At 40.2% G+C, this 13,853-nt stretch overlaps 1 protein-coding gene across 1 annotated transcript in view; it reads right to left on the reverse strand.

Annotated features, from left to right (window-relative positions):
• Positions 1-668: 668 nt before the first annotated feature.
• Positions 669-13,853, reverse strand: part of nrn1la (neuritin 1-like a) — a 64,541-nt gene continuing 51,356 nt past the window's right edge. The window contains exon 3 of the mRNA XM_077597001.1: positions 669-1,728. Coding sequence (XP_077453127.1) covers positions 1,440-1,728 — 289 coding nt within the window. The 3' untranslated portion in view covers positions 669-1,439. The remainder of the gene's footprint in view (positions 1,729-13,853) is intronic.

The raw sequence follows: 13,853 nt of genomic DNA on the forward strand, positions 1-13,853 counted from the left end.
GAGTATTAATTAGGTATTTTTTTCTGATCCTCAGAGAGATCTTCGCCATGTTGAAATCCAGTGACCAGAATCAGAGTGGCAATGTCAAATTTTATACATCTGTTACATTAACTAGCCACATTACACAGGGAGGGGAAATGCCTAATTAGTCCCAAGTATAGTCTGATTTGGGGATTTTCACTTGGTGTGTAGTACTCTTTTGTTGGCAGCATTTCACACATTCATTGCTGTGTTTTGAGTTTTTTTTTAATGATACAAAACATTTCTGTCATTATTCAAATTCTACAGTGACTACTTTAATGTGTACCAAAGACTCCTTCAGTTTTTCCCAAGAAAATATATAATAAAAAATGCATAAATGAGAGGGGTGTAGTCACTGGTACTCGGACGTTTGGTCGCCGGACATTTGGTCGCCGGACGTTTGGTCGCCAGACGTTTGGTCGCCCGGACGTTTGGTCGCCGGAAGTTTGGTCGCCGGACGTTTGACAACATGACAGAGAGTTTACTGTTGAAACCAGCTCTCAAAATTATATTCATGAGAGAGAGAGTTTAATATCTAAATATCTACTGTTGAAACCAGCTCTCAAAATTATATTCACCCGGGCGACCAAACGTCCGGCGACTAAACGTCCGGGTGACCAAACGTCCGGCGACCAAACGTCCGGTCACGGTAGTCACTCATATGTTCTTTTTAAGAAATGAGAAAATATACATAGTACATCAATTACAAATGATCTCTATTTGAACCAACATTTTTGGTGACGCAAGATTACATCAGTTGACTTTGTATGTTTGGGAATATTTCAAACTCCACTGGGATCTGATGCGATCAATAATACGACACTCACGTGATGTATCATAAATGGATCCGACCTATAAAGCATGGTGTCTCTGCAGAAGCGTGACAATTTGTGGCTGCAGAGGAGCATTCATCTCACCCTTGAGTATTGAAAGGGGGGTCTTAAGTATATTATACATCATCATGCATTTTGTACAGGACTTTTAAACATGCACCTCAGAGGCCAACATAAGATGTACACTCTAAACATGAAAACTGTGTTAATTTTGAAAAATGTTCATTCCAAAGCCTGTAACATGAATGCATTTTGATGAACCTGAGGAGAGCAATTGATATTTGCCCTTGCTCTGTTTTTGTTTTTCATTGTTTTGCCAAATCTTGCTAAAACTTTGTACATTACAAGATAAAGAAGTATATAGACAGGTTATGTATGGCTGCTATTTTTTTAACAAATGTACATACAGGTGCAACTCATTCTAGTATTACTTCATATCTGTAAGAAAGAGGATTGTTGATTTTCAGAAAGAAAGCATGCATTCCTCTCTTGTGGTGTTAAGAAAAAGCGGATGGTGGGGAAAGTTGGAGGGAAAATCTCACAGTTTCTAATTACACAAGTTCCATGATGTTGAGGCAGTTCTGTTCACAACAGGAGCCACAGAGGAGACAGAAGCAGGATAGTGTAGTAAGAGGCTGCAAAACGGCCGACTCGCCCTCTTAGAGATTCTTGGTTGAGCTCTCCTTTGATGTGGGAGCCTCTCGGGGGCACTGAGGTTAACGTGTGACCGTTGCGGTTGGAGCACATGTCATAGAGGTTTCCCGAAAACTGCATCTTCTTTGATTCTTGACGAAGAGACTCCCAGACGGTCGCAGCTTCTTCTGGACAACCAGCCATTGCCACGTTAGCACAGTCATGAAACTCATCCCATGACCTAAAGAAGAAGAAAAAAGGAATTGGTCATGCGCTGATGTTCAAACTACAGGAGATTATAGTTCACTATCAATGTTGAGAAAATGTATATTTTTTTGCATTACTGTTTACTTTACATAGCCTTAATAGCAAATAGCAAAATTTGATCAGCATGGAATTAGTGAATGAAGATGAATGAATGTCTTCATTAGGGTCACGGGAGAAGTGGAGCCAATCCTATCTGATTGAAGAGCAAATAGGGGGAAAACAGGCATTCATTAGATTAGATTAGATTAGATAACTTTATTCATCCTGTATTTTGGGAAATTTCATTGTCACAGTAGCAAGAGGGGGAGAATGCAGATATAGGAAAATACATTTTAGAAATAAATAAATAGGTAATAAATAAGTTAATAAATAATTATATATATATATGCACATTATTGTATAATCTTCAAATCACGTAATAGTCATATATGACTATTAGTCCAGAGAAACCAGAGAACAAAACTGTTGCAAAGCACAGGGAGAACATATAAATGTCACAGATCTCAATATTCTGACAGAATAGGCATCCTCATCTGACAGAACGAAATTCACAAGCCACGTTTAAGACAATAATCGTTTCAAATTACAGAGCTCTGAAATGTTTTGGTTTTGCTCTTTCTGTGTTTTTTTTCATAATTTATGTAACACACAAAGGTTTCAGTTCATCAAACTGAATGCAATATCAGGAAGCCTTTAAGGAAGAAAAAAAGTGATCAAACACGGGAACGTAAAGTAAGTAACAAAAAAGATCCGTAACAAAAAGGTCAACAGGGATCTAATGGTAACTGAGCCAATGAGAAAGGTTCTACAAGAGAAGGGTATAACTCTAAAAAAAATGAAAAATACCGACACAAGGCAGAGGATACTGCCAAACACCTGTTTGCTATCAAATGAGAAAAATTCAAGCAGGCCAGCAGCAGATGACAGCATACATCTTGATGTTTAAAAAATACCGATATTTCGAAACAAACAAATTTGTACATTAGATGGTACATATTTGTTATGTTAATCAGATAAACTGCTCAAACCATATGCAGTTGGGATTTCTTGACTTCCTACATCGACCATTGACTAAAAGAACATGAGCGTTCAGATGCTGTAATTAGGATATATGAACTGCAAATAAGTTTTACGAGCGCAGACAGAAAGCATAGCGCACAATGATGTCAAGTAAAACCCTTTGTTGTGAATAAGGCCTATATTAAAAAATATGAACTTAACATTGCTATGGCTGAGTTTTGTCCAGTTCTTCTGATAGTTCACTTATTAGGATGCCTCATGGACACCACCCTAGAGAGTAGAGACCTCAAAGGTCAACCCAGGACACGCTAGGGAAGCTATTGTGAAATATGAATTGTATTCTTATATTTAATCTTGCACTCTTATGAATTTAGTTACTAGAATAGAGTTTTTACTGACACCTACAGGTCAAGGCCTGTCATCACTTTGTATATACACACCCCTTTTTCTGGTCCCGCCTCCGCCTAAACTTCTATTAAATACTATAACCGACCGATTGGACGGCGTATCTGGTTGGGGAACCTCGAGGTGGACGCTTGGCTCTGTCCGAGCGCTGACCCCTTCTTAGGAAGGGTGGGGGCTAGCCAAGGGGGCTAGCCAAGAACAAAGGAAGAGGGCCGAGCAGCGGCCATTTTCGAGAGGCCTCCCTATCCAGATAACCTCCTTCGGCCGGGAGCTTAAAACTACCACGTGTTTTGCTGCTTCCTCTGTATGAAGATCATTGTCGAGGCAACCCAGCTTTGACATTTTGGTGCCTGAAACCCGAGATTCTTCTCTGCTTTCCGGCCACGGCAGATCGACAGAAGGATGGATGGCTTGACGTCGGCTACTCCAGCCTTGAGAGAGGGCGATCTGGCCTGCTGGCCCGGGAACAGATTACGAATTATCCTTTCGTACAGAGGAGGCACCAAAAAACAGTAAGGCACTTTTTAAAATTAATTTGTAGAATCCAACCCACCAAGTCCCCGTATGCGTATACTCTTCTCTGTGTGTCGGAGATTCTTCTTTCTGTGTGTCGGAAAGACATTTTTCTGTGTGTCGGAATAATGTTTAATAGTATACAGCACGATAAAAGGCTGTGTGTCGGCCTATCTGCCTGGAAAGCAGACAAATGGGAGGTAGCGCCTCCCCGCGAAGGGACTTCGAGGGTTGTGTTAAAAATATAGAAGAAATATATTGTCATACAGTGCCAAGATAATGAAAGAGCTCGATATAAAGAAAAAAAAAAGAAATAGAATAAAACTATAAACGCATGCAAGTAACCTTCATATGAATAGATATATATATAAGTACGCTATGACGCGTTCATAAACGATATAAGTATGATTGCCGCGAAAAATAGGAGTTTAATCGGCGAAAAAGAATACTTAGACGGATAAAAATAAGTATTTAAAAGAGGGTGAATTGGGACAGGATGGTGGGGGGGTTGAAAAGCAGACCACATGTGAGAGGAAAAATGGCCGAGCCCACAGACAAAGAGAAAAAATGGCGGCGAGCCAACTGAAGTTAAAACTGCCTTTCTTCTCCAGCCCACGTTCCACTAACCCAGGAAGATATATATATATTAGGCCTGTTCAGAAACAGTGCCCCCCTTGCTCAGCCCACTCCTCGTGCCAGGTTCCACTCGCAGGGGCCAGGAGCACGAGGGGGGGGATTGGGGGACTGGAATGCAAGAAATCTCAGGTTACATCTCACATTCCACACGATGAGCAAGGAGGAGCAGTGATGGAGACATGAGCAGAGAGAGTAATAGAAAGAAAAGAAGACAGTTAGAGACAGAAAATTGACAATATAACATATTGGTGACAAATTATGGGTCCTCTAATAAACACTGAAATTTATCATTAGGAAATGATTAAGAAATTGCTAAGTAGAAGGTTAGTTTCTCTAAATTTTAATTGTGGTAAGAGTGAGCTACAAAAAATGGCTCTTATATTAAATAAGCATAGTGCTTGGAGCAGAACAGCAATTCAACAAGTGCAATTTAGCTATTTTAGCAAAAAGAGAGGGATTTGCGATTTAGACTTAAGGATTAGGAATCATCCAAATTATTAATGATATCAAACATGAAGACAATGCAGAAATGGCATTGATCCAAATTATTAGGTAAATTGTAGCTGGCAAGTTTAGATAAAATAATTAATTTAGGATAGGCATAATTTCGCTGAGATGCAATAAACATCATGACTTGTGATCAGTGCACGGATGACAATTCATTGTTTTGCCCATCAACAGGTGGAATATGTTTTAGCGTGGTTCATATTAATGACCATTAGAATATTAATTGCATTAGAATCGAACAATTGATGCCAACCAAACAACATTGACCTATTTCCTTTTAGAATGACTTGCCATGACACAGCGAAAGGTGGTTAGCTGCCAAGAAGCCCCAGGACTGGGGATGGCGCTCTTCACCAGTGATAAAAAAATTGCAGACCACGGATGTCTGAAAATGAGTGAGCGTGAATGATTGTTTGTTTGTCTTTTTGTGTTTTTGATTGGCCGACCACCGAGATATGATCAATCGGTTAGGTATCAAGGTGGAAAATGATTTAGCAAATTGGAATCGATTTCAGAATTTGCCAATAAGCCGTTTCACGGATGGCAACGCCAAATTATGGAAAAATATTTCGTCCAAGGAAATTTTTAATGAAAAAGCAGCAGTACTCCAAATGTGAAATTTGAAGTGGAGAAACAAATCTGCTATGCGAAATTTGGGAGCACTGGGAAAAACACAGACAGTGCTTGATACGAAATTCCAAAGTACTATTGATTTATTGTGATAATGGCATCCAAATTGTGTTAACAGAATAATTGACTGAATTGAAAAAAAAGGTTCCATATTTCGTTATGAAGTCATTGCGCCTACATAACGAGGTCAACCGGACAACAAAATATGGACATCCTATTAAGTAGACCATACCAAACGCCATTATTCACTATACGATTGGAACTAGAGGATGAGGCTAATCTGGCTATCTGCATAAAAGAAAAAAAACTTTAAAGGAACACACTGAATTTGGGTTAGCAGGAGGAGACTGTGGTTCCTAACAGAAAACAGACTGGACCAACGGCGGTCCCGGGAGCCTGGGTGCTCAACACACGTGTTCCTGACCAACCAGCAAACATGAAAATAGCGGGATCCATTTTGTGCACTATAAGAAGGTTCTCTCAGTTGAAACGTTTATAGGAGACAGGTAAGATAAACTTTTTGACGTAATCAGACGAAATGGCAAGCACTCAAATATTGATTGGAGAGATTATTGCTCGAGGAGCAATGCTGTAAGCCATGAGGAATTTTTTATATTGGTTTTATTGTCTCCATAAAAAAAAAAAAAGGTGAAAGCGTTTCAATTGAGACCAAACCTTCTTACAGATAGTTAAAGTAAACAATTGAGACTAGATCTTCTTACAGATTTTTAAAGTAAACAATTAGAGAGAAGAGAAACTACAATGGATAGAAATGTTACTAGATTTTAATTTTATGCCTGACTATTGAAAAATATTGATTAAGAAAGTTTTATAGGAGATGATTGACAAACTCCAAAGACAATTGAATGTTACATTTGATAAAAAGACTACTAGATTGGGATATTTTGAATTTCAAACAACTGAGTTTAATATGCAACGCGATACACATTGTTAAATGAATTGGGACTTGCTTAGTATGCATTTTATAAGTAATGAGTTTTAATTGCTTTAAAGGATACAATTATGCTAAAATATTAACCTTGACAAACAAGGGGTGATTACAATTTAGTGGGTTCAATTATATTCAGAATTATAAATGTGTGCATTTTGTTTCTGGATATTAATTGATGTGAATTTAACTGTTACAGAGAACGGGAAAGCTGTTTTCCTGGGGAGAAAGCACCCTGGTTTGCTTTTTGTGTTTTTCCTATTTTTAGTATGATTAGTTAATTTGTGTAATTAGAGGAAAGGGAAAAACAAATATGGTTCTTGATCTTAACAAAGAAGCAGTGATCATAATAGAATACCAGCTAGCATATTTGATTTTGACTGATAAGGCATTTAAATTTTCACAAACTATAGTGATGGAATAAGTAAGATTGTTGCAATTTTTGTTCATTGGGGTATAAAGCCGAACCAAATAGCCGTAAGCAAATGTTAAGCACGTGTTGAGGACAACGACAGAACACAGCAGCTAAAGCAGCAGCGCAAACACTACACAGCAGCATACACAACAACAAAACTGAGCCGATCTCAAGAACAGTCAGCAGACGAACTGTACAAAGCTAAAGGCCTACCGTGCCTACCAAAAATTTATTCCAAAATTGAGCCATAAATGTCTCAAAAGGGAGGAAAAGATATGATGGACATCGAAATACCTACTTTTAAAATTTTTGAAGGAACTGTTTAATTTGTTATTTTATTGATCTGTAAAGAACATGGGATCTCCAGAATCAGCTGGAGTGACAATGGAGCTCATTTTGCAAACAGCATAGTGCAAAACATGGCAAAACACCTAAGTAGAGTGAACAAATGGTACGATAAAACCAAGGAGATAAATAAGCCATGGCCAGAACGCCTAACACTGGCCAAAACGTATATGAAGATAGTACCAACTAGCTTGGGATTAACACCTTTTTGAGATAGTTCATGGAAGACCATTTCAACTTCCTCTATGGGAAGAGTAACCATGACGAGAGACTAAGGAAGGAGAGAAACTTATCCAAAGAACATGTAAGCTGCCGTGATCTTTTTGTCTATCTTGCAGGAGGTGGTGTAGCCAGGTGACTGGATCCTGATCCGAGTCATAAAAGGAAGTCCTGGTTCTCTCCACGATGGGAAGACCCATTCGTGGCCCAACTCACCAACCTCCACAGCAGCAAAGATCACTGAAAAGTCAAAGTCGATTCACCAAGGTCGATTCAAGGTCGTTCGAGACAGGTGACTCTGAGTGGACTAAGTCGGACGGTGTCAAAACCCTTGTCCGTGAAGAAACTCATCTGACGTCTACTCACCAGCCACGAGCACCCCTCACTTAACCCTGACCTCCCATAGACTTTGCACCTCTATACAGAAGCCACAGTGAAAGCTGTTGCCACCCACATCACAGTGACTGCATTGTCAGTGACAACCTGGGCGTATCTGAACGCCCCGCCCACAGAGACTCGAGTTGGAAAACAAGTGCAGGAAACGTCCTGCCTCATCACTGGAAAGGCAGAGCCAAGCGGTCCGCGCTTGGATGGGGACCCAACCTACATCAACATCGGGGTTCCCCGCAGCGTATCAGATGAGTATAAACTCGCTGACCAAATTGCACGACTCCAGAACAGGACGGAGCTGTTGACATGCTCCTGGCAGAGAAAGGTGGCGTGTGCTCCATCTTTGGCGACCAATGCTGCACGTTCATCCCGAACAACACAGCAGCTGACGGGAGTTTAACCAAGGCCCTGGAGGGTCTTCGATCCCTCAACAGCAAGATGAAAGAACAATCTGGAGAACTACTATGAAGAAGACGTGTGGTATAATTTCATGGTGTTCCAGAAAAAACTGATTGTTGCGAATGAAAGTTGTTATGTGTGTGTAGCCGTATACCCATTTCCACAGATCCTGACATCCTGAATTCACTGGGTCGAGGCGTCACATTTAAATCTGCAGTCGTGCAGATGGTCTAAGATGCATTCCTTTTAAGGGGAGTGAACATAACAGTAAGATATCAAAATCAGTGCAAAATCAGTGCAATTCAAACCACGTGATTCAATCTGGGGCGATGATGTTCCTGTTGACCAAAGGTTGTGGTCCACCCCCCCCCCCAGAAAATCATGTGTAAAGACATTGAGCTGTTACATGACTGTTCATTAACCAAACTGTCAAGGCCCTACAGGGTATAGCAGATGATTTAAAAGCCTTTAGGGAAGTTGCAGGACCAATAGTCCTGGATCTGATAACAGCCAAAGATGGAGATGTGTGTGCCATGATGGGAGAACACTGCTGCACCTTCATCCCAGATGAAACCAGTACATTACTCGTGCCGTAGCTGAAATAAAGGCCCTAGTCAACACCATGGCCCAGGATCATTCAGCCGTAGGTGTATCATTGTGGTCGTGGTTAATAACCGGGTCATGATTCTCAATTCTGTTTAAAATTGCAACCTTGCGGTTTTTGCTGCTGTTCTGTATTTTTTCTATGTGTGTAATCCCCTGTATGAAAGTTATGATTCAAAACACAATCCAGCACACGCTAGTAGGTTATAGTGACACAGTATCACCGCATGACAGACCATACTGGAGATTATCACATTCTTTCGAAGTGTGACGAGTTCTCTATGCAAATGTGTTTGTCTTGATTTAAATATTGGGTTCGCTCATTAAGAGGGACGTAGAGGAATTTTTACCACTGATTACATCATTTCTCGCCTCTGCTTTGACATGTGATTTTGTTATTTTCCATACCCTGTTGAGTAACTGTCAATGATATTTGTATTCTAGAACCTGGAGGGGAGGGATACAAATTGATATGTTTAATGAAAATTCTTTCAAGTCACAACAGGGGGGAAATGTGAAATATGAATTGTATTCTTATATTTAATCTTGCACTCTTATGAATTTAGTTACTAGAATAGAATTTTTACTGACACCTACAGGTCAAGGCCTGTCATCACTTTGTATATACACACCCCTTTTTCTGGTCCCGCCTCCGCCTAAACTTCTATTAAATACTATAACCGACCGATTGGACGGCGTATCTGGTTGGGGAACCTCGAGGTGGACGCTTGGCTCTGTCCGAGCGCTGACCCCTTCTTAGGAAGGGTGGGGGCTAGCCAAGGGGGCTAGCCAAGAACAAAGGAAGAGGGCCGAGCAGCGGCCATTTTCGAGAGGCCTCCCTATACAGATAACCTCCTTCGGCCGGGAGCTTAAAACTACCACGTGTTTTGCTGCTTCCTCTGTATGAAGATCATTGTCGAGGCAACCCAGCTTTGACAGCTATGTCTCCCAGCCTGGAAACGCCTGGGAAAGCTGGAGAAAATAGCTGGGGAGAGGGAAGTCTGGGTTTCCCTGGAGACAGCTAACAACCCACCCGCGGATAAGCAGGAGTGGATGTGTGGATAGACGAACTGAGGCAAACCTAATTTAATAAATTGTTTTGATTCTTATCTGAATTCCCTTTCATCTTCTTCTGTCTGTTCTTCATTTATCTGTACTTTTAAACCATGTCCAAACCGGTCCTCAAGGGCCGCAGTGGGTGGAGGTTTTCATTCCAAATCATGAAGAGGATACATTTTCACCGAATTGGTGTCTTAAAAGTGTAATCAGTTGATTGCCGTCATGTCTGTTGATTTCAGAAGTGGAGAGGAAAAGTTATTTTTTGCACCCGTAATAAAGAGCAATCGTAAGGAAAGTTTCACGTTTTACGTTGGATTCATCTCTCATTTTAATGCGCGTATTTATACAGGCACACAAATTCTGGCGGTCTGCCACTGGTTCAGGGATGATTTTTGATTCCTTGCAAGAAGAAGCAGATGGAGATGTTGACTATAATGGTGTTTTTTGTCATTGGCCCATTCGGTATGTTTTTCCATCAGTGAACGTCTGTGCATGGGGGTGTGTTTGTGGGATTATGTGTGTGTGAGTGGGGGGGTTACCTTGAAGTCACAGGTGGTGCACAAACAGTAGAATTACTGTGAGGACACTTAACAGACAAGCATCTGCTTCCAACAAGACTAAAATCTCAAGAGAGTTCTGCTCTACTGCTGCTAGTACCCCTGTCATTCGAAAACATTCAAATCTCTCTTCTGAGTCTTGTTCTTTCAGTTACTTTCCTCGAAAGAATCAATACTGTGACCAGAAAAGTGATAGAATGCTTGAATAAACAGGACTGTTTCAGACACTAGGCTCCAAAATTGTATCTGGAAAGCTGTCATTTACATAATGTCGTACAGTGATGGAAGGCATGCGTACAACCCTGAACAGGATATGTGTATTGACATATTTCATTGTTCTATTCAGTCGCATATTTGAGGGTTTTTTTCTGAACCGCTTTACCTTCATTAGGGTTATGGGGGGTTCTAGAGCTTATCCAGGCTGACTTCGGGCCAAAGGCGGGGACACCGTGTATCGGTGGCCAGCCGATCGCAGGGCACAAGGAGACAAACAACCTCATACCTAGGGGCAATTTAAAGTGTCCAATCAGCATGTTTTTGGAATGTGGGAGGAAAACAGAGTATACCTGAGAACATGCAAACTCCACACAGATGGACTCGACAACCATTCGCACTCATACCTAGGGGCAATTTAGAGTGTCCAATAAGCCTACCATGTATGTCTTTGGAATGTGGGAGGGAACCGGAGTTCCCGGAGAAAACCCACACAGGCCTGGGGAGAACATGCAAACTCCACACAAGTGGACCGACCTGGACTTGAACCCAGGACTCCAACTGTGATGCTGACAAGCTAACCACTCAGCCGCCGGGCCGCCCTGAGATTATTTTATTTGATAAAATCCAAAACAATGAACACCTTGACAGGCATTTAAAATAATAACAGACTCGCTGAGTGGTTAGTGCGTTGGCCTGACAGTTCTGGGGTCCTGGGTTCAAATCTAGGTCAGTCCACCTGTGCGACCTTCTCTAATATGGTTCTATACTTTGTAATCGGAGTTGGTAGACAGAACAGTTTTATGAGAAAGTGTCTTAACATCTATCTTGCCCTGAAGCAGTATGGACAAACTTTTAAGTATCATTGTGTAAATAACTATGCCTGGCAAAGGGTGAATAACTGACAGTAGCATACTATGTCATCTCATTCATATTTTCCTCACTTTATCCATCCAATGAAAACAAATAAAGATAATAATATGGATATGTAATATGAATGGAAAAATGACAGTAGAAAAAAATATCTTTAATCCTCACTAGCATTGGAATGTCTTACATATTCTGCAGTACAAAGAATGTACCAATCTTCTATCATATTGTGAGTTAGATGTGCTAGCCACTACTCCATTATAGTGCCAACCCAATGCATCTCTGGTATTCATTTTGAAGGACATCAACTATCAAAATAATTTTTCAATTTCACCTTCCTTTTATTCCAAAACCTCAGAAAGGCTTTAGCTAACATACCTTGAAATGTTCTGTGGTTCAATCAAATAACATCCAAGTAACATACAATGTACATCATTTGATTAACACAAGTAATTATCACTTTGGACGTAATAACTACAGTATACATTATTGATTGTGTACACAGTATAGTGGAAAATAGATTATGTATATGCATATGAAAGTTTTTTTCTAGCGAAGTGTCTGACATGAATACAGACTAAATTTTCTCTTTTTAGTTCAATTCTGATTACCAAAATGGTTTTGCTAAATGCCAGTATATACACAGAATTACTTAAAAAAAAAATACAAACTTCAATTTCATTTATTACATAAGTACAGATTTTGAAGCCCACCTTGATTGCCCATAACTTTTCAGGTCTTCTTGTGAATTTTAAAAAGGATGGATTTCAGCACTTTATGATGGCCTGTCCAAAACACTGAGCTTGTTGACCTTAAGCAATTTTTTTCACCAATTTGGCAATATGCTTTGTCCATTTGAGCCAACCTTTAATTTCCTAGCAGGAGTCTTGGGATTTTGTTTCAGTATTTCAATGGTGGTAGTTGTCATGACGCTATCTATGGTGCACCCAGAAAGCATTCAAAGTGCATTACTTTTTCAAAATGTTGTTATTTTACAGCCTCATTACAAAATGGAATCAATAATTGTCAACAACATTTTGAAGACAGAAGTTGACAGAGCTAAATTGTACTGTTTCAGTACGGAATACTTTATTTAATACCCTATTTGAATAAGTGTTCATATCATGATATTGTGACACAAAAGAGAATTTTGTGGACATCCTCTTAATATCATCTGCGATGGAAAACTTGATCCAAAAGAGCACAGATTGTGCTTGACCATACTACTAAAATTGCACCTAAACAGAAAGCCTTATTCATTAGGACACTTGAGTCAGCAATTTCAAGAAGGTGTGTGAATACGTTATGAAGTCAAACTTTAATGGTTCATAATTCACTTCTCGTTTTTATCTGGTACTTTTTACTGTTGCCATTAGAGTGGGCGAGTAACCTTTAAGCAGTATAACTTTGCCTTGTTGTAACACAGCAACTATTTTTCATCAGTGCCTCTCCCGTTCTTTCTTAAGCACAGCAAAAGGTCACTGTTTAATTCTATTGTGCATCCTTAGCTCTTAATATTTCCTTTCCAACTCTCTTTATCTGCACCCACCAAGAGAGATTAGAACTTCAGAATACCTATTGTGAAGATGAGGAATAGAAGGAAAACTGCATTCATTGAGTGCCTCTGACAATGTTGCAGCCTTGGCCAAGAAACAAATTATATTTCCTTAGTAAAATGTAGGCCCGGTGGCGCCAGTGTTTAGAGCGTCGGTCTCACAGCTCTGGGGTCCTGGATTCAAATCCAGGTCACGTCCACCTGTGTGGAGTTTGTATGTTCTCCACGAGACTGCGTGGGTTTCCTCCGGGTACTCCGGTTTCCTCCCACATTCCAAAAACATGCATGGTAGGCTGATTGGACACACTAAATTGTCCCTAGGTATGGGTGTGAGTGTGCATGGTTGTCTCTCTCCTTGTGCCCTGCGATTGGCTGGCCACTGATTCAGGGTGTAACCCCCCTCTGGCCCGGAGTCAGCTGGGATAGGCTCCAGCACCCCCCGTGACCCTAATGAGGATAAAGCGGTTCAGAAAATGAAATGAGATGAGATGAGTAAAATGTACAGTTGGTCTTGCTCAACATGTGTGGTGTCATTAGAGGCATCTCAACCCTACGGTGGACTGTTTTTTTCCCAACCCTTTATAGGGCTAAAGCCCAGTTTTTGCCATTAAAAACAGATATAATGACCATTTAATCATCGTTTTGTTATTATTTTTCAAATTATTAAACGTTGTATTTTTTTAATTTAACTAAATTTATAAATTAATAAGTTAACAAACACTTTATAAAATGTAAATTAATTAAAACAGAAATATACACTTGTTTGGCCGAAATGACTGTAGCGTATCAACCGAAAGATGGTCAAATCTTGACT

Source organism: Stigmatopora argus, chromosome 3 (assembly GCF_051989625.1).
Source record: "Stigmatopora argus isolate UIUO_Sarg chromosome 3, RoL_Sarg_1.0, whole genome shotgun sequence".
Classification (NCBI taxonomy): Eukaryota; Metazoa; Chordata; class Actinopteri; order Syngnathiformes; family Syngnathidae; genus Stigmatopora; species Stigmatopora argus.